This window comes from Alosa pseudoharengus, unplaced genomic scaffold (assembly GCF_046254945.1).
Source record: "Alosa pseudoharengus isolate Yale_2024_CS ecotype anadromous, Long Island Sound unplaced genomic scaffold, YU_APseudo_1.1 YU_APseudo_1.1_scf_11, whole genome shotgun sequence".
Taxonomy (NCBI): Eukaryota; Metazoa; Chordata; class Actinopteri; order Clupeiformes; family Clupeidae; genus Alosa; species Alosa pseudoharengus.
The window spans coordinates 12,562,125-12,582,985 of NW_027468576.1; the positions used below are offsets into that span (position 1 = coordinate 12,562,125).

General features: G+C 43.0%; 1 protein-coding gene across 1 annotated transcript in view; it reads right to left on the reverse strand.

Moving 5' to 3' along the window:
• Positions 1–203: 203 nt before the first annotated feature.
• Positions 204–20,861, reverse strand: part of dsc2l (desmocollin 2 like) — a 47,871-nt gene continuing 27,213 nt past the window's right edge. The window contains exons 11-16 of the mRNA XM_076278037.1: positions 10,802–10,944; positions 9,671–9,892; positions 6,265–6,501; positions 2,870–2,979; positions 2,159–2,482; positions 204–1,526 (exon numbers count right to left, since the gene is read on the reverse strand). Of these exons, the coding sequence (XP_076134152.1) occupies positions 1,305–1,526; positions 2,159–2,482; positions 2,870–2,979; positions 6,265–6,501; positions 9,671–9,892; positions 10,802–10,944 (1,258 nt within the window). The 3' untranslated portion in view covers positions 204–1,304. The remainder of the gene's footprint in view (positions 1,527–2,158; positions 2,483–2,869; positions 2,980–6,264; positions 6,502–9,670; positions 9,893–10,801; positions 10,945–20,861) is intronic.

Here is a 20,861-nt window from a genome sequence, read left to right on the forward strand (position 1 = left end):
CAGTTATGGAGGAGTTTTGTGACATATCTATATATTATTAATATATCAATCTATTGGTCAACAAATAACATTTCTATAACATCAAAGGTTTTATTAAAGAAATGACTCCCTCGCAAGCATGCTGAGTCTCACTACACATAGTGAGAAGTTTTCATAAATGCAGCTAGTGTCTCTGATTACTAAAAGAATACAAAGGCTCAAAATCAACCAAGTTGTCTTTTTTATTTGAAAGTCCAGCATGAAAAAAAGCTACATAGATTGACTGCTTTACCAGTGTGAAAGTATTATTGTATAAAAAGGCAAGGAAAAAGCACACACCAATGCAGCCAAATCACACCACATTCTCCCCCACATAAAACTGCAGGCGTCGCAGCTAAAGTTAAAGTTCAATCTAACGAAGAAGGTGGGATTCTTGGGGTCAAAGTTCATGACTGTAATACCAATGAGAGCAAGTGTACTCATATGATCTCTGTCAGATCATAGAGGCGTTGAACTAAAACTCCCAAAGCACGTCCCGAACAGGAAACTCCCCCTTCCCACAGTACACACTCCCATGGTGTTCTCAAGCAGACTTACTCTTATGAGGAAACACACAGATATGCGCACACACACACACACACGCCTACACAGATTACACATACACACAGACACATAGTAGTCACACACACATGCACAGATGGTGTTCATGTATCTAATACAAATAGACAAATAGAGAAGAGTTGCATGACACACCCTCAAACACACAGACACAGACACACACACAAACACACAGACACACACACACACTCACTCACACACACAAGTTTTTTTGAATAGCTTTGAATGTTTGAGTAGATGATCATCTTGGGACTGAGTGACAATTATTTGATCATGATTTATTCCTTCACTTCTCTGGAGAAAGCACTAATAAAGAGTCATTAAAGTCAGTAAGTCACATAATATCATTCACATGGGGAAAAAAAAGAAACAGTGAAAAGTACACTCAAAACAACTTTATGCTCTCTTACGCTTTCTCTCTATCCTCTTGTTCATTGACTCTTACTCACACTTACAGATACACACACACACATACACACTCACACAAGCAAGTAGTTTGAGGAGGCAGCCTGTTGAATCCAGTGTGTGTCAGCATGTTGGTTAGAAAGCGTCCCGATATCTCACTCGCGGTGACAACACTCCTCTCTGACCTCTGCAGTCGTTTTCCGTGAAAACAGACGCCTCATCTGTTTCTCATCATCATGCACTCCCTCGTTCCCTTCCTCCAACTCATTCCCTCTGCTCCCTTCCTCCGACACCCTCTCTCCTCACTCTTCCTCCTCGTCGTCGGCCCTGCGCGTGCAGGCGTGTGCCAGAAGGCGGAACTTAGGACCCAGCGTGTCCAAGAAGTCCAGGGAGTCCTCCTCGATGCCCATCTGGCTCAAGCAGTCCAGCGACCCCACCGACGAGCCCTCCCCCTCGTACCCATAATCCTTCAGCAGATCATCCGCATACCGCCCGTCCGCCTCCTCATAGAAGTAGACCAGTTTCTGCCGGACAACATCAACAACAAAGACAAACATCAACAAAGACAGTCAACAAAACAGGGCATTTATTTAGGACTTTTTTGCCCATTGACCCAGTGTCGTTGTCCATGATTCATTTTTGTATATTTATTTACGTGAAAGGGGACCTATTTGCAAAAACAATAATGAACACTTTTAAATAGGATAATTAGAATTGACCCAGTCAGAGAAGATGGAATCTTGCCAAGTCAAAACTGTGTCCATTAGGGAATTGAAAGGTCAGTTTTGCCCTCTCAGGCATCATAGAGAGCAAAGAAAGACACTGTTATTGTCGACTTCATCAAACTTGTGACATCAGTCAGTCAACCTCTTATCAACTTTATCACAGTCTGTTTTAAAGGGGAAATCCGGTGTAAAATGGATTTTGGACATGCTTAGCATGATTAGCATCAGCTAAAAACATGCTAGTTTAGAAAGCATCGGATTAGTGTTTTATTGCTCCCCAATGAATGTTCAAACTTGTTATCCTGCTAAGCCCAAAATCCATTTTACATCGGATTTCCCTTTTAAATGAGTATGGGATGAGTATTTGTGTATTAACTGTACAAAATTGTTACTGGAGACTGCAACGTGCAGCACGTGAAAGTTTTGCTCACCTTGTCCAGGTAAAGCTCGTTGCTCCTCCACATATCAAGCGCCCCAGAGTAGTTGACGAAGCCTGCATCACCATAGAAACCCTGGCCATATTGTCCAGAGGTGTAGATGTTGGTATGTCCCTCGGTCACAAACTCCCGGTTGGAGGTCTGGAAAGCGTTCTCCTGGTACATGTGCTGCTGATCCAGACCCCCACCCATTCCTCCGCCCAGACCGCCACCCATACCTCCGCCTATTCCCCCGCCCAGGCCGACCCCCTGCCCCTTTAACTGGCTGTCCACCGCCTCCACGGGACTGGGGCACACCAGCAGAAATGGGTCTGTCTTCTGTTGAATGTGTAAACAACAACAACAGCACAGTTAACAGTCATCAGATAGAAGATAGTGAAGAAGTGATATGACAAAACAGAAAATGTTAATTGTTTTAAAGGATGCGCTTTCCCACATTTTGGTGCTAGACCCAAATTATGATTCCAGATTCTTTAACACCAATCACCTGTCAGTACCTACACCTACACCTTCCAGATTCTTTAAAACCAAGAATGTGTGTGTGTGTGTGTGTGTGTGTGTGTGAGTGTGAGTGTGTGTGTGTGAGTGTGTACGCGTGTGTGTGTGTTTGTGCATGTGTAAGTGCACGTGTGTGTGTGTGTGTGTGTGTGTGTGTGTGTGTGTGTGTGTGTGTGTGTGTGTTTGTGCATGTGTAAGTTCTCTCACCACTTCCTCTCCTGGGGCTTCTATGTTAGACTTTAGCAGCATGCCTCCGCTACCATCATCGATGTACAGCTTCTCCCTCTTAGTGGAACAGATGAAGACGAAGAGCAGGACTACAACATGGAACAATCACACTGATCATTTACAGTTTTTTTCAACTGCTTGTGATATAAATCTTTGCTTGTCACACAATTTTCTAAACATGTCTATCAAACATCATAACCCCACACCAAATCTGCAAAACCATACACTAATTCTCAGTGTTTGAATCAGTTTTCAATTTACTAAAAAACATTTTGCAAAACACCACACGCAATTTTCTACTTAACACACAAAAATCTAACAGGAAGTAACTTGATTTAATTTTTCAAACACAACCCATAAAAATGCCACACTAAATCACCAGTGCTTCACTCTCTCTCTTCACATGTGTAAACACTCATTACGCCATCCAATCATTGGCTTAGTATAGGTATGGACCCTTTCAATCTCCTCCTAGAAGATTTCCGGTTGAAATGTTCAGAACCAATGCTATACTTTGAAAGGAAAATTGCAGTAATCGGACTTTAGCTTACAGTAATGTTCTACAAAAAGTCGACTTTATGTAAAACATATCTTTTTTACTCTATTTTTGTTTCTCCCCAATTTACCATTAGCTCAATACATTTTTCTATAGACATACCCCGCCCCCATACACACACACAGACACACACACAGACACACACAGACACAAAGACACACACACACACACACACACACACTTTTCTTTGGAAGAAGCAAAGTAATTTGATAGTAGTCAGTCATTTCCGTCTTAGGCAAAATCAGCTTTTTCAAAACTCCATTTACATCTGGTGGTCATTGTATTTTGCTTTGTTTTTTTCTTGCTGGCTGTAAAATACTGTATTCGCAACAACAAATTATTTGGGGAAAATCACTATTTTTGGTTTCAATATTGCTTGCATTTTTACTGTATATTTCAACTTCTCTCTGTAGATACTATAACTTTCACTCTTCTATGGAAATACATATATAATGCCTATGAAAGACAGAATAGCTTTAGGTTTTGAGCAGTGTGTACATGATGTATCCAAAATGTCATATTATGACAAAAGTATTTATAATGTGAAGCGAATGTTTGCTTTAAAGATTTGCATTTCTGTGTTCATGTGTGTGTGTGTGTGTGTGTGCTTGTGGGTGCAATGCATTTCTGTGTTCATGTGTGTGTGTGTGTTTTGGTGGTGTATGTCTGTTTGAGTGGTGTGTGTGTGTTTGTGTGTGTGTGTGTGTGTGTGTGTGTGTGTGTATGTGTGTTAGGGGTGGGCGATATGGACAAAAAATAATATCTCGATATGTTTTGTGATTTTGACGATAACGATAATTAGTTGATATCCTTTAAAGAATTGTTTTTGTTAAAGTCTGAGTTACTTTACAGCCCATTCTTTATGAATAGCATCATTACAATAATAACCAATAACCAAACCTGTGACTTTTTAACCAAATCAACCAATGCATTGTCACTCTATGACACATTTCCAATTCTGCCCCCACTTGTGTGTGTGGCAATGACATGGTCTAGCCAGCTACATTAGAGAAGATGAATAGGCCTAACAGTTTCCCAAGAGAAAGTCTGAAGCTGAAGTTCCTTTCAAACCTTTGCATAGGATTCACTATAAAACTAAGCAGACCAACAGAGTAGGCTACATCTCAGTTATTTCCTTTGATGTTTAGTTTAAGAGCAATCATAGGCTAGCATTCCAATTTACAGAATAGAAACGAATGCGTTAGCTTATGGCTAATGTAAATGAGAAATCCCATAGAGATGCTAACGGTTAGCATAATCGGTAACCGTAGATATTTAGAGCGAACTTCAGTCCATTTACAAAAGAGTTACATAGTTCTTTGTTTACAACTGACTATTAAAATACTCAAAGGCTAATGTTTTCTCTCCATATAATACTGTGTAGGAAAAAACGTGACTGTCTCATTAATGCTACTTGAACAGAAGTAGCTGCATAAAATCCCAAGTATACTCTTGCTGCACAAAATAAACATTAGGGGCCCTATCATGACATTCTAAAGTGCATCGTCACTCGTCAAAATCCTATTCAAATTTAGTAGGATGTCCAGTTCACATTGGGAGGGGTTTCCTTATCAAAATTGGAGCGCATGGCGCAACAAGGTGTTCCTAGGTTTTGAGAACATCTGGCATTCCCTTTAACGGCGCAAAGCACGATATGTCAAATAAATGCATCGGTATTTTGGTATTCATCGGCGCATTTGAAGGAGGCTGCTTGCGAGACCGTATGGAATAGTCATTCTTAAACCATGCTTTACTAAAAACCTTGCATAGCCTTCACGCATTTGCACTCGTCTATTATTTGAACTCATTGGCAAAGTGAAACTAACTTCACCAAGGAGTCAGTCAACGACAAGACAGTTATATGCAGTTACTTTCACTATTCACTGACAATGGGTTACCACCGAAAACATAGGATGGAAAAAGCAACACTTACCCTGATGTTGCTCAAATGACTGAATAAAACAACATTTATCCTGCAGAGGAGTTGCTTATATCTTGTGACAGTGCGTCTTCAGCTGTGCTCCGTAGGCTACGTGTCTCTCGCCTCTCCCCTAATCACTTTTAACTGTTATTACAAGTTTGCAAATGATGGTGAATAACTACTCATCATGAGATGTACAGTATTTCGTAATATCTTTATTCTAATTATGTTTCCCATTGTAATTGTGCAATTTGTAATGCTTTGCATGGACGTGCGCTGGTGTGCGTTCATGAATGATAGAAGGATGGTGCGTGCACCTGCCAATATGACTGTTGACATGCGCTCTTAAAATAGCATATGAACAACTCGCCATTGACTTCTGACCAGGTTTAGGTGGTGTATGATAGCGCTCGTCCCCTCCCTAGGTTGTTAATTGGGCGCAATGCCTAAAAAATAAACGTGCAAAATACCAAATTCAACTTTCCGCGGGTAAATAACGAGTATTACGCCATGCGCTGGTGACCCAAAATACAGCCCTAGGCGTGCGTGTGACAACGTTGTGACCCACTAGTGATCACGTGACACTTGCTCTGCTGCAGCCAGGGGCTTTTCCCGCATACACCTCCTGGAAATGTATGAGTCTTCAATGCGTGATTTTGGGTGTTTTTCCCCCATAAGTAAATTTAAATACTCGATAATGTCAATTTGCACATTGTTAAAACAACAATCACGATATTATCGCAGACGATATATATCGCCCACCCCTAATGTGTGTGTGTTTGAGTGGGGTGTGTGTGTGTGTGTGTGTTTATGTTTGAGTGGTGTGTGTGTGTGTGTGTGTGTATGTGTGTGTGTGTGTGTGAGCTTGAGTACATGTCTCCTGCAAGAGTCACTCACCCAGCAGCAGCAGCAGTAGCAGGGCCAACAGCATGGCCAGCACTCCCCAGCTCCCCAAAACAGCCGACCGCTTCTGCGCTGCACACACCTCCTCTCCCGGCGTGTCTGTCACACACTCACACACTCTCACGTTGACCATCTGGACCTCCCCTACGCCCTGCAGGTCTCTGACCACCACAGGGACGTTGTAGAGGCCTAAGGGCAGAGCCACGGCCTGCTGAAGCACCACTGAAGTGCCTGAGAATGCAGAGAGAGGGAAACAGAGAAAGAGAGAGCGAGAGAAATAAAGAAAGAAAGAAAGAAAGAGGAGAGTGATTGATTATTTACAATCTGTCTTTCTATCCATCATGGTCACAATCTCAGTCCAAAAGACTGTCATCTGGTGAGGATGGTCAACTGTGGCCAACTGTTTTTATATGGAGGGCAACAAGGTCCCATGTTGGCACACTATATACTCTATTTCCCTGCAGTCACAGGAGACATAGAGTCTGTCTCAAATGGTGTACTTACGTGAGTACACTTTCGTGTAGTACACTATGTGCACTGTGTGCTTACTGGCGGAGTGCGCAAATTTTAACAAAATAGTATTGTCTCATATCAAACACTAACTCCGTGCACTTCACGGAAATGACGATCGCAAACATTTTAACATAACTTTGTTGGCGTCCTCAACTCGACAGTGACATGGTCATACTGTGTCAAAACATGAACCGTTTATGTTATAACTTGCTTGTACCTCCTTAAAGTCTGTTTTCCACTGCTGTTGCTTCAGCTTTCTCAACCGCGATTTCCACGAGTTTGAAAACGCTCCCTCCCCTTCCGCTATCTGGCCAAGATGGCGTCCGTTAAGGGCGAAAAGTGTCCAGCGTTGCACACTCAGCTTTTTGACCGTTATGAGTGCACCATCCGGGAACTTGCAGCGCCCTTCGTGTCGTTGGAATTGTCAGTGTGAACACCCTCATGCACTCAAATTAGGTATTGTAAGTGCAGAAGTACGCGATTTGAGACAGGCTCAAAGACTAGGGCTGTCACTTTACGTTCGAAAATCGATTGCACAATCGATTGGACCAAACAACACAAGTTTCGAAAACTAAAATAGGGAATCGATTTTAACCAAATATGAACACTATTAATTTTAAACGAATTAAACAAAATTCACAAACAAGAATATAAGAATATAAAAGAATTACGAAGTGCAGTAAGCATTGCGAAAGCTAAAAAGAAAATTCCCACCAATTTTACGCACCGGAAACAGCTGTTTCAATCAGCTGCTGTGCTGCTCAGGTTTTGCCAAAAATGGAGGACAACGCGATCAACCTGTGCGACATGAGAGAGAGGAGTGATAGGCCCTAATAACTTGAGGAGTTCGGTGTGGAAGTACTTCGGATTTTTGGTATATCAAACTATGGAGAAGAACAAAGCGGTAGGCTATGCAAACTGTGCAATGGAGTTCTACGTAGGCGAAATTTGTTTGACTTTTCTAATCGTAAACACGTACGTTGAAGCCTGCAGTAATGTTTGTCACTGATGTAATGGCAGGATACTCGGCTTATTGTTTTTCGAGAATGTAGCACTCCTGTTTGCCATTGTGCACGAATCTTCACGCCAATAAATCATCAGAAATATTGCTGGCTTGCGTCTACAAGCACCCTCTTTACGTTCGTCCTAATGCCTGTTATTTTTTTGTGGATTGGCCTATATTTGGCGTTGAAAATGGAAACGTCTTTAGACATGAAAAATCGATTTTACAATCGATTCCATGAACACTTATGTCTCAATAATCGAACAGGATTTTTTCACAAAAGTGACAGCCCTAACAAAGACAGCCAGCAACTTGCTGCTGACTGGGTGTTCCTAGATTATAAACAAGACTGTGCAGATAGATGGCAGATAGATCGTAGCCTGGCCACGCCTACCTACTCTCCTTTTAGGGAGATACTAGTCTGTACTAGTCTGGAACACAACAGTTCACTAATGCTTCCCTTAGGTCAGCAGACTACCTGCCCAATCAGCGACAAGAGGAGATGACGTTATAGATTCGAAACCGAAAGAGGCTGTAGTAAGAGGTAGTAGCAACGCCTGCAAACATCAAAAATTGCAGTGGGAAGAATGTGTACATTTATTTACAGCAAAGGTAGGCTCACATTGATTGTTTCCTGACTACCAATGGTGTTTTTTGTCTGTTTGTAAAGTTTAGGCAAAGTAGGAAGTAAAGTCAGGAATCCCTGATCGATGTGATTAGTATAGTATAGTATAGTATACTTTTTTGATCCCGTGAGGGAAATTTGGTCTCTGCATTTAACCCAATCGGTGAATTAGTGAAACACAAACAGCACACAGTGAACGTTCAAAGTAAACGATATGTCTACACCTGTCACCATGCTATTAAACGATTCGAAACGGTCCTCTACTGACCAGATTATACTGACCTCTATTCACTGAGTTTGGCTTGCCAGACTAGATAGATTGTACATCACGCCCAACATATTTTTTGTCATAGTGCTTCTTTCTCGCTAATTTCTACAAAATATAAGGGAACAAACCCTGAACATATTTGTTTTATATAGAAATGCCACCATCTATGAGCTGCTCCACCATCTTAGATCATTTTTTTGAGGTAAGTTTCAAGCAACGTACGTCATGTTGTCTTCACTTGGATTGGCTGTCGCATCGCTCAGCATTTGCATATAATACACTTCTTGAGATTATGGCCCTGCCTAGCTGGTGACATACACTTGTTGAGATTATGGCCCTGCCTGCCTAGCTGGTGACATTCATTTGTTGAGATTATGGCCCTGCCTAGCTGGTGACATACACTTGTTGAGATTATGGCCCTGCCTGCCTAGCTGGTGACATACATTTGTTGAGATTATGGCCCTGCCTAGCTGGTGACATACACTTGTTGAGATTATGGCCCTGCCTGCCTAGCTGGTGACATACACTTCTTGAGATTATGGCCCTGCCTGCCTAGCTGGTGACATACACTTGTTGAGATTATGGCCCTGCCTGCCTAGCTGGTGACATACACTTGTTGAGATTATGGCCCTGCCTAGCTGGTGACATACACTGGGCACACAACTGAAGCATTGTGTTTGCGGAGTGTTTGCTGTATGAATTAGTTTCAATTACAATCAATGAAACTGGCCACACCAGATGTGAGACCACTGCACACATTCAAAAACTATTTTTACGCTTCACAAATGAAATGCTTTTGGAATGTGAATGGAATTGAGTTGTATGCCCTGTGTAGCTTGTTCCAAATCATATGAAATGTAATGTCATTGTTGGACAACAAAAAATATGTGACCGAATGTAAAAGTCACAATGTCAAAGCTTCTCATCTGTTTGCCAGTTTGTCAAAAGGGCCTAAATCAAAACTTTGCTTCCATGGTAACCTGCAGCTTACCTTTGGCTTCCTTCAGTTTCCACTTGCCATCTGCCTCCTCTCCTAGTTCAAATGTGAAGGGCTCCCCGTATGGTTTGGCATCAGCATCCTCAGCGTGAAGCGTAATGGACCCGAGCTCACCCTCCTTCTCACATAGAATCTGGTCCGGGACTGTGATCTTCGGGTTGTTGTCGTTCACATCGTCAATCACAATCAGCACTGTCCCAATGCCTTGTTTTTTACCTGAGGGAGAGTGCATGGCACGTAAAGAACAGGGAGTCCCTTTACTCTTATCACTATGAAACAAAACCCTTTCATTTCACCCCTTATAAATGTCTTACTTTTGACCTTAAAGCCCTTCTATAATTAAGTAGTTTTTAAAGTAGAAATGTGCATAGATTAAGGGTGATTAAGGAGAAAAGCCTACTGAATTTACCCCTTACTTTTTTAATTTCCCCTTAATTTTCCCCCTTAATCAAGGAATCCCTGAATTAACATATACATCTTAAATTGTCCTTAATTACCCCCTTAACCAAAACAAATAAAGAGAACCCCTGACTTGATACCTTAAATATAAGATTAAGGGGTTTCACACTCACACTTTAAAATGGCATTTAAGGTAAAATTAAGGGCCTGTTTTACAAATAAGGACTTTGGTCCTGGTTTGGTATGTTTTCACAGGTAATTTAAGGTAAATTTGAGTACATCAATCTTCGTAGTGTGTTACAGGTGTGTCAGTAGGAGGTATCACTAAGTGGCATTATGTCAACACCCAACATAAACAGGAATAGCCAATCAAGAAGCTAAAATTATGCATGAGAAGATTCTTGAAAGATGCTGAACCTAATTTATTAAACAAAAAAACATTTGAAAGTTAAACGACTGCCCATGAGCATAATTTCAAAAAGGATAAATAATTACATAGAAAACGTTGCTTTTAGTGGCCCGCCTTCATCACCTGGAGGACAACTTGAACTAGCCAGCATTTTCAAATGTATTTCTCCACAAACAAATTAAATTGTTTTACAGCGACAACCACACCACACCTCTTAAACTCCTGACAGATTCCTGAAAGAAATGACACAGTCCCCTTTGTTTGTGCTCTGACAGTTTTACAAGGGGCTGACCCTTTTACACACATTCCTTACTCACTTGTGTCCACAGCTCGCACCGTGATGTTGTACATGCCGTTGGAGACAAATTTAGACTCTCGGTCGATCGTGTTTGTGGTCTTCAGCCCTCCTGTGTTCTCATCCACACTTATCCATGAGGCGGGATCGGTGTCTTCATAGTATCTGATTGGACAGGGAAATTAAATCACACCAGTAGTTAAGTGATGTTGACCTATAAAAAAGCATATGGTTGAAAATGTTCACAATTAAGTGATTTGTGTTCGGAGTATGTTGAAGGTTACACCAGAAGGTTACACCAGTACAACACATTCTAAAATGAATAGTTCCGGTCCTTAATTATGATTGGCTGAATCGCGTTCAATGCTGTTGTAAAACCCAGCACAACCCTTCACGTTGACCACATTTCATTCCATATTACTGCGCTACCACAAATTGATACAAAAGTTAGAGTGGCAGCATCTCGACATTGCTTGGCAGAAGAATGATTATCTATGAATACATTGTTACATTTCTCATTGCCATTCCCTTATTTTGTGAAATCTTGCCTGGTATATGTGGTATCCGTTTTAGAAAAGCAATAAGCCACTCGAGTCTGTAGGTTCCAGTGATTTTTAGAAAAGCTAAGGGGGGTTTTAGGTACTGACAAAGCCCCTTAGCTGTTTTAAAATCACTGTAACCTACGGCTTCTTGGGGCTTATTGCTTAAATAGAAGATAGAATATCATGATACGAATATCATGATCATGAATATTCCACAATGATTGATATTCTCTCCCCTCAAACACACACACAAACACACACACACACACACCAGAGTTTCCGCTAGAAAAAAATGGTGCCGGTGTTCCAGTTTAGATGGTGAGCAGTTTAACTGGTGATATTTGCATAAAATCAGTGAATATTCAACAAGACCCTGCCTACTTCTTAATCTGCTCTGCCTCCGATAGTGCAGGTTTAGGCTACATTTTCACGAAGTGTTTGCAAGTGAGACAATATAACGGATAGCCTATCGCTGAAAACATCACCAGTGTATGTCTAATACATGTCCGTTTAAGCATTATCCACAAATATGACACATACTGAATGAATGGAAAAAAAATAAAACTAGCGATTAGGCCTGTCACGATAACAAATTTTGCTGGACGATAAATTGTCTCAGAAATTATTGCGATAAGCGATAATATTGTCGTTCTGAGAATTCCTCGGGAAGAGGAAGACGGCCCACTTGTGTTTTTTTTTCCCCAACTGGGAAAACTGCAGCGGATGATTGTGTTTTAGATGCATATGCATGTTTGTTGTGTTGCCGCTTTTAATTGCGACTGTTTTCCAACAAATGCGACACACCGACTCGCACGCGTTCAGTGGTTCACCACGGGCATTCGGTTTAAATCCGAAATGCTCCCACACTGCAGCTGTCGCGTTTGGCTTAGAAACAATTCCATCTTTTTTGTCTTTATTAGGCGTAGCCTACTGGAACTCGCAACTAGCTTTCTCTCTGCCTAGTGCCTACCGGTATACTTCTCACGCGGCTTTTTAGCTGCACTCTGTGGTAGGATACGCCAGTAGTCCCGCCTCCCCACACACCATGCGACTGACAAGTGACTGACATGAGGGTTCACTCATCGTTACTCTAAGGACCCGAGAGAGGGAGAGAGAGAGACGAGGAAAACAAACAAGCAAATGGCATTTATCGCGGCCAGAAAAATTATCGAGCTAACTTTAATTATCATGCGATTAATTGATTTATTGAATATCGCGACAGGCCTACTAGCGATCCAGCTGGGATTCGAACCACGGATGGACAAGAAAGTTGATCAGATTAGCTTCCATATTGTCTATACCACGAGCTGTTGAAATTGATGCAGGATTTGTATGTATATATTGCACTTTTAGTCAAAGTTAACACAGGTTAACATATGTAAGAAATATATGCCCATGTTAACTGGTGCTATCACAATTTAACATGGGCATATGCAAGCCTCAAAACAACAAAGTAGGTTCATCTTTGCCTCACATACCAACACCTAACTGATGTACAACAAACTGGCATGTCCCCACTAACACTTTATTCCATTTTGGGGGTTAATAATATGAAACACGTCAGTCATGTGCAAATGTTATCATAACTTATTGTTATCTTAGTCTCGGTGAAGTTATGCAGTGAGCTGTGATTTGAAGTGAACATATGAAATTTATTTTCTCCGAGTTAGACTTTTATTATTTAATTTGTTGGTCCTAATTTGACGACAGAAAATGGTCATCATGGTAGCATATTTATGGATGACAAAACTTTGATGTAGCTACCGAGAGAGTTTGATGACAGATGATGCTGTTTCAGATTCCCACATAGCCTCAATTAGATAATAGTTTACCCTACTGCTCTTCAGCAGTCTGTTGCAAAACATTCACATAGCCTAGATGTGTTTGCTATAATGAATATCTTGATCGATTGACAAATAAGCTGTCACAACATAGGCGTACCCATTCAATTAATGGAAACTCCATGCTGTTGTAGAAATGCACAATTGACCTCTCCAAATCAGCGCGATTTACCCTTATAGGCTGGTAACGTTAGGCTACATGATCCCTACAGACACTTTCTTATTTTTAACCGTCAATAAGTATGAAAATTAGACCGGATCTGACTATTTGTGGTACGCTAGCTCTACCCGCCACAGTTTCTGTTAAGTTGACCAAATTCACCCGCCAGCGCACAAAACTACCCGCATTTGGCGGGGGGCGGGTGGTTAATTTCCATCCCTGTAGACCACCCTGCTAACCAGTTGCACCACTGGTTATAGACCTCTCCAGAATATATCCCGCCTCCTAACTTCCGTATCCATCCAACTTCCGGGCGTGGATTGTCTATGAGAAATAACATGGCGTTTCGAAATATCATACCGGTAAAACATCTGTAGGTAGCGAAGTTGAAAAAGCTGGTGGGCAGATTGGCCTACACACTTCTGCCATATAGTTTCCACTGGATTTGTTGATTGTCGGTGCCGTTTAAGTAGTATACTATAGACTATACTACTTAAACGGCACCGAAAATAAAAAAAATCCAGTAATTGGACCAGTAATCGCCTCGTCGAGGAGGCCCTAACCCTGCAGATCATAGACAGAGAACGCATAGGCCTACTGTATGCTAAAGAACACTTTGCATGTCCAGTGTACACGGAGAATGACAGTGTCTTGGAGCGGCCGCAGCCCCACGCAACTCCACTTCCAATGTCACTGATTCCGACAGATACGCCCGACTGCTTTTTATCTGGTGGTGGTGGAGTTGACCGGACATCTGAGGCTTCAGACGTTAACAATTTATCATCATCCATCGTGTCTGGCCTCTGAATTTTTTTAAGGCTAGTCTGCCTGGGCCTGGCCATGTTTGAACCGCCTCACTCATTTGTTCGTTGTTTAACATGGACGTTTTAAGCCGCGTGCGCTTCCTATTTGAAATGCAGCATACTGTAGGCTATGCGTGTTGTTTAATAGCTTACTTTTCAAACAGTAGAGCCTGTTCATTTAAAAACATAGCCAGAGGACGTATAATATAGGCTTACATAGTAAGGCTTATTCTCAAATTCAGATTGCGTTAGGGGACGGGATTATTAGCCAATTTCAATCGGACAATTTGACCGGAGAGATTTAATTTTGTCGGACATTTCATTTTTTTTCCAGCCAATGTCCGGTAATTACCGGACAACGGAAACCCTGACACACACACACACACACACACACCAGGGATGCAAACAGAGGTATAGTCAAAAAGGAGTGAGATTATCGAAGCCCACGCCCCCGCAGGAAATATCATATAATTACATTTTGCCACCACCTCTGCCATCCAGGGCTCACCCTATTCACACAAAAATGTTCTCTATATGAAAATACACTGTCCCAGTTCCTTGGCAGTGATGCAAACACATGTGAGGTGAAAAAAGAGAGAAACATGACCAAACCAACCCCCCCCCCTCGTAAAAAAAAAACAGTCTAAGATAGTTCCAGAAATGTATCTTTATGGATATATAAAACCATTATCATTGTTATGGTCTTGTTGTTACACAATTGAAACTAAAGCAGTAAGTGAAAACATGCACATCGGTGGACTGCTTTACTAATGCAAAATTGCAAACTATTACAATGATTTCATTGCATTACTCAGCATGGTTGCACAGTGCTTGCATGAGAAATACTTCCCAAAAACCTTCCCTAATTGTAAGGATGCCATATAGGGATGTAAATCACAAGTTTCATCACGATTCGATACAATTTTGATTCTTTAAGCCAATGATTGGATTATTTTCGATCCTTCAAATTTTTTAGCAATTCCATGTGTTACTGGGGTCTGTTGTTCATAGGAAATTATAGATTTTGATTAATTTTCATGGATTCAAAAATGCCAAATATTATAGGCCTAATTATAGGCCAAATACTGAACATTGACTGTGGAATCAGGTAACACACTTTTTTCTCTTTTCCTCCCCTAAAACCTCCTGTCACTTGCCAGATGCTTTTAAATTTAACATGGTTTAACTCATATGTTGCAGTCGAAGTGAAAGGACACTAGCCTATTTGGAATATTCTGCAGGCCTGCTGTTCCTTTTATGAGAGCAATTTAACTGACTGAACAAGTTTTCATCAGGCTATTGAATGCTATATGTGAATGTTATATAGCCTACTTAATTTACCATTAGCTAGATTAGAATGGTTCTACACGCAGTTGTCATATAAATGCAGTGTTTTGTAGTAGGCTATTCAAAGCATTTCACGTTCATCACTCGTGGTGTAGGCCTATGTCTTAAGTAAAGGAGACATATTATACCTCTTTTTAAACAAGTTAGAATAGGTCTATGGGCCATACAAAACATGTTCATAAAGTTTTTTGCACAAAATCAATCTCACATAAAGAGATCTCTGCAGCCTAATTCTTGCCAGCTTCAGTCCCTTTCAGAATGAGCCGTTTTAGGGCTCCGTCACTTTTATGCAAATAAGCTATTGCTGGCCACGCCCCACCTGTCAGATGTTTACCCTGCTCGTTTTCTTCACGTGAAAACCTCCACCACTCGGGTGAAATTGACGGATTACAGAGGCGCACTCCAGCCCAACATGTTCGACCCAGAGTCTGACCCAGATCAAGATGAAGAGGAGCCACCTGCAGAAACACCTCCACGAATGCTGCAAGCAGTTGCTGAATGGTTTGTTAACTTTTTAAATCAATGTATTTATCCTCCATCTGTGCTATGTGTCATATTAGGCTTGGCTATTAGCCTTGACCCTTTTCAGCCTGTTACGAAGTAAACGTAATGTAATTTTTAGTGACATAAAGCCAGTCTTTTCACAATATTTAACATTTGCTTGCATTTAAAAACTTCACTAGATTCACAGCACTTGATTAGCTTATATTAGTGTGGTGAAACTGACCCGAGGGGATTATTGGATTATTGAATGATTGACTGCTGTGGAATGATTGACTGTTTGATTGACATGTGCTGGATGTAATTGCGCTCACCTGAGAGCAAGGGTACAAGAAGGGGTGGAAGACGTGCGGGCGAGAGAGACTGGGGAGACTGTTTGTGACGGGCACTCGGGGTGGGTGCTGTTAGTGGCTTTTAGTGTCACCGGCAGTGAAGCAAGGGGACGTGGGATTTAGTAAGTGCCTTACGGTCTGGTCTCCGCGGCCAAAGACTGGGCCTTTGCTCCGCGGCCAAAGACTGTTTTGTTCCGATTGGGTTCTGCTACCTCTTCCGACAAAGACTGTTGCTCCGTTTGTTATCTGCTACGGCTATAAGGACTATTTGCTACTTCCTCTGCCAAGGACTATTTCGCTCCGTTTGCTATCTGCTACTTCCTCTGCCAAGGACTATTTCGCTCCGTTTGCTATCTGCTATTTCCTGGGCCAAAGACTGTGGCGCGCCGCTTACTATTGGCTACTCTACCAAATATTCTGCTGGACGTCTGCTCGTTCTGGGCTGCTCAGTGGAACGTTTCCTTGGCGGGACTTACCAAGCCAGACCCTACAGGGGGGTCTTGTCATCAGAAGGGGGAAGTCTATTTTTATACAAACATTGTGTGTATGTGTGTGTGTGTGTGTGTGTGTGTGTGTGACTGAAGAGCTCTTTTCTATTTTATTTTAGTATTAAAGCCTGTGACCAGATTGGCCGACCTGCAAGTATAGCCATTAGAACTAAGCAAATATTTTCCCTCTCCTCTATTGGTTTTGACCAGCCGGTCCTATGTGGTGTGCTGTGTGTCATGTTTTGCCTGCTGAGTGTGGAGATGTGTAGCATGTAGTGGGGAATGCTCCTGTTCATTTGGTGTCGTGCAGTAACTTATTTGCAGTGTTGTGGGTTGGGGGGGGGGGACATGGTGTTTGCTGAGTGAGGGTGGTTATATTTATTGGGGAGGTATCAGTCCGGGTAGGCCTATACAGTTTTAATGAATTGTACTCGTTAATAAATATTCCCTTTGGTACTGTACAACCTGCATCCCTGTGCCTCTCCCTTTACATTACACCGGACCATACCGGAGGAACAAAGGTGGTGGCAGCGCCTAAAATATACCTAGAGCAAATAAATATTACACTGGTGGCAGCGGTGGGATTGTTGCTTTAATATGGATGAGGTGCAGGGAGGAGGTGATGACGGTGGCCGTCAGGCCCAGGCCATATCCCGCCCTGTGTTCATGCCAGAAGTTTATACTGGGGTGGGCCGGGAATGGTCGGATTGGATAGAACAGTTCGAACTGGCATCTACAGTGAATGGTTGGGATGAAACTGTGAAATTGAAATTTTTAGCATTGTTGCTGTCTGGTCGTGCTCGAGAAATGTATAATGGTCTTTCTGTTGTAGCAAAGGCTAGCTATGCCACATTGAAAGCAGCAATGACTCGTTCTCTAGATCCCTATAGTGACGAGTGGAGCAGGGTAGCCTTTGCAGATAGAAGGAGGTTGCCTAATGAGACTCCTCAGGAGTTTGGTAATGCTTTGCGCAGGCTTGTAGTTAAGGCCTACCCCTCTTTAGATGACCAGACTCGAGATCTTCTTGCGAGGGACCACTTTGTTACTCATGTTGCTTCTGGAGATTTTCGCATTATCCTTCGAGCAGCAAAACCACAAACTTTAGAGTTAGCAATACAAAAGGCGACTGAAATGGAAATTCTCCGAAAACTTGAACAAACCGGTGTAGCGCCTGATGCTCGGGTGAGAGAAGTGACTGAAAATAAAAATAAAATGGAGGCACGGTTAGAGGCCTTGGTAGGAGTAGTAGAGGGCCTTTGCCAGGAGGTTAAAACAATACAGTCATCTGTGCAAGCCTTACACCGGACACCTAACACCACTTCGCCCGGCTTACCACCAAACAAACCACGGGCGTCCAATGCTGATAGGGGGGCATTCTCCAGCAACCGGTTAGGTCGTGGGGCTACAAAGCAACACGAAGGGTGCTGGGAATGTGGGTGCAATCGGCATCTGCGCCGCGATTGCCCGTATGTCCAGGGAAACTGAAGGGGGCGGGTATAGCGGCCCAAGTGCCCGCCCCTTTTCTTGTTACTCAAACAGTGGCCTGTAATAAGACCAAGGGAAGCCATGTCGCCGCCAAGGTGGCAGGCGTGGAGTCCCTGGTGTTGGTGGACAGTGGGGCTGATCGGTCCATAATTCCCAAAGCACTGTGGCTGAATTTCACTAACGGGGGTTGTGGGTTGGAAGAGTATCGGGGTAATGTGTCCGCTGCTAATGGGGGCGGGATGCATATATTGGGGTTGTGGCAGACTACTTGCCAATTTGATTCCCTGGCCTTGGTTGCTGATTTTTTGGTGGCTGATATCCCCTCCTGTGATGTTTTGTTAGGTTTTGATTTTCTGTCTAAATATGGGGCCACGATCGACTACAAAGACCGGGTGTTTCGCCTGATGGGGAAGATTTTACCGCTGCTGGTCCCTGATGACCCTGCTATGCCCCGTACGGTGGTCATAAAAGCGGACACTGCTGTTCCACCCCGAAGTGAAGCTGTGCTTCCTGGCATGGTCCTGAGTTCGATCAGCAGTGGTATGCAAGGTATGTTAGAGCCATCTGCCTCCTTGTCTGATCACTGTGACGTGTTGGTGGCCCGGGTTGTTTGTAAAGTAGAAAATAATGTTGTTCCAGTCCGCGTCATCAATGTCACTGATGAGGAATTAGTTTTGAAAAGGGGTATGAGGGTTGGCACCTTACACACAGATATTGAGGTTGGGGGAGGTGTTGATGTCAATGCTAGCAATCGAGTTGCCTCTGTGCCTACTTGGTCTGTAGAGACTTTGGTTAAACAGCTGGGGTTAAATCAAAAGGAGTTGGGCGTCTCAGAGCAACAAGCTGTTTGCCAACTGCTGTCCAAGCATTTGTCTGTTTTTAGTACAGGGGATACAGATCTGGGAAGGACCCCTCTTACAAAGCACACCATTGATACTGGAGATGCTAAGCCTGTTAAATTACACCCACGTCGCGTCCCACTCCACTTGCAGGGCGAATGTGCAGAACACATAAAGCAGATGCAGGCGAGTGGTATTATACAGCCCTCTTGTAGTCCATGGGGCGCTCCGGTGGTTCTTGTTAGGAAGCGGGATGGGGGGCTTCGCTTCTGCGTTGACTACCGGAGGCTTAATGACCTGACAAAGAAAGATGCGTATCCCCTACCTAGGATTGATGACGCCCTTGACAGTTTACACAAGGACTGCTGGTTCTCGACCCTTGACCTGGCCAGCGGGTACTGGCAGCTAGAAATTGACCCCAAAGATAAACCAAAGACCGCTTTCATCACCCGCCAGGGCTTATTTGAGTTTAATGTACTAAGTTTTGAATTGTGTAATGCCCCCAGCACATTCCAAAGGCTAATGGATGTAGTTCTAGCAGATTTACAGTGGACCACGTGTTTGGTTTATCTTGATGACATCATAGTTTTTGGCCGTACATTCTCTGAGCATTTGGCACGTCTTGATGAAGTGTTGTTTAAGTTGCAACAAGCCAATCTTAAGGTTAAGCCCTCAAAATGCAATTTGTTTTCTAAACAGGTGCAACATTTGGGGCACATAATTTCTGCTGAGGGGGTAAGGGCCGATCCAGCCAAAGTACAGGCTGTTGAAGATTGGCCTGTTCCTAAGAACCAGACAGAGGTTCGGAGTTTTGTTGGCTTGGCATCTTATTATAGACGTTTTATAAAAGGATTTGCTGAGATTGCTCGCCCCCTACATCAGCTGACCGAAAAGGGCAGGCGGTTTAAATGGTCGGAGGCATGTTGTGATGCTTTTGAACATCTTAAGGTGAAACTAACATCTTCCCCTGTATTGGCTTATCCTGACCCCTCGCGACCCTTTGTACTGGATACTGATGCCAGTGATGCTGGCATTGGGGCTGTCTTATCACAGGAGTATGACGGTACTGAGCATGTTGTAGCCTATGCTAGCCGAGCATTAACAAAACAGGAGAGGAAGTATGCCACTACTAAAAAGGAGCTACTGAGTATGGTGACGTTCACAAAATATTTTAAACATTATTTGCTGGGGAAGGAGTTTATTTTGCGTACGGACCACAATTCTCTTAGGTGGCTCCATAATTTCCAGGGTCTGGAAGGGCAGCTAGCTAGGTGGGTGGAACAGCTGGCAAATTTTCAATATAAAATTGTCCATAGGCCTGGGAAATTGCATGCTAACGCAGACGCCCTCTCTAGGCTACCTGCGTTTGGGGGCGATGGCCTTGATACCCCCGGACTGGTTCCCACCCCTAGCATGCAGTTCTCCCAGGTTCATAATGTGTGTGTTGTTCAGGAAGGTACTAGAGGTAAAATAACTCAGGGATGTGGTGGTGGTGATGAGTTGGTGAAGGCCCAAGATGAGGATCCAGAGTTACGGCTCTTGATTGAGTTGAAACAAAAAAAAAAACAGGATCTTCCTGGTGATGTAGCCCTACAAAAGTATGCCCCCGTGTGGTCACAGTTGCACATTATGGACTCTCGTTTGGTCCGGATACCCCCAGCCAACTCTGATGCAGCATCTCAGGTACAGGTTGTACTCCCGCGGGCCCTTGTCCCTCAAGTTTTGGCACAATTGCATAATGCCC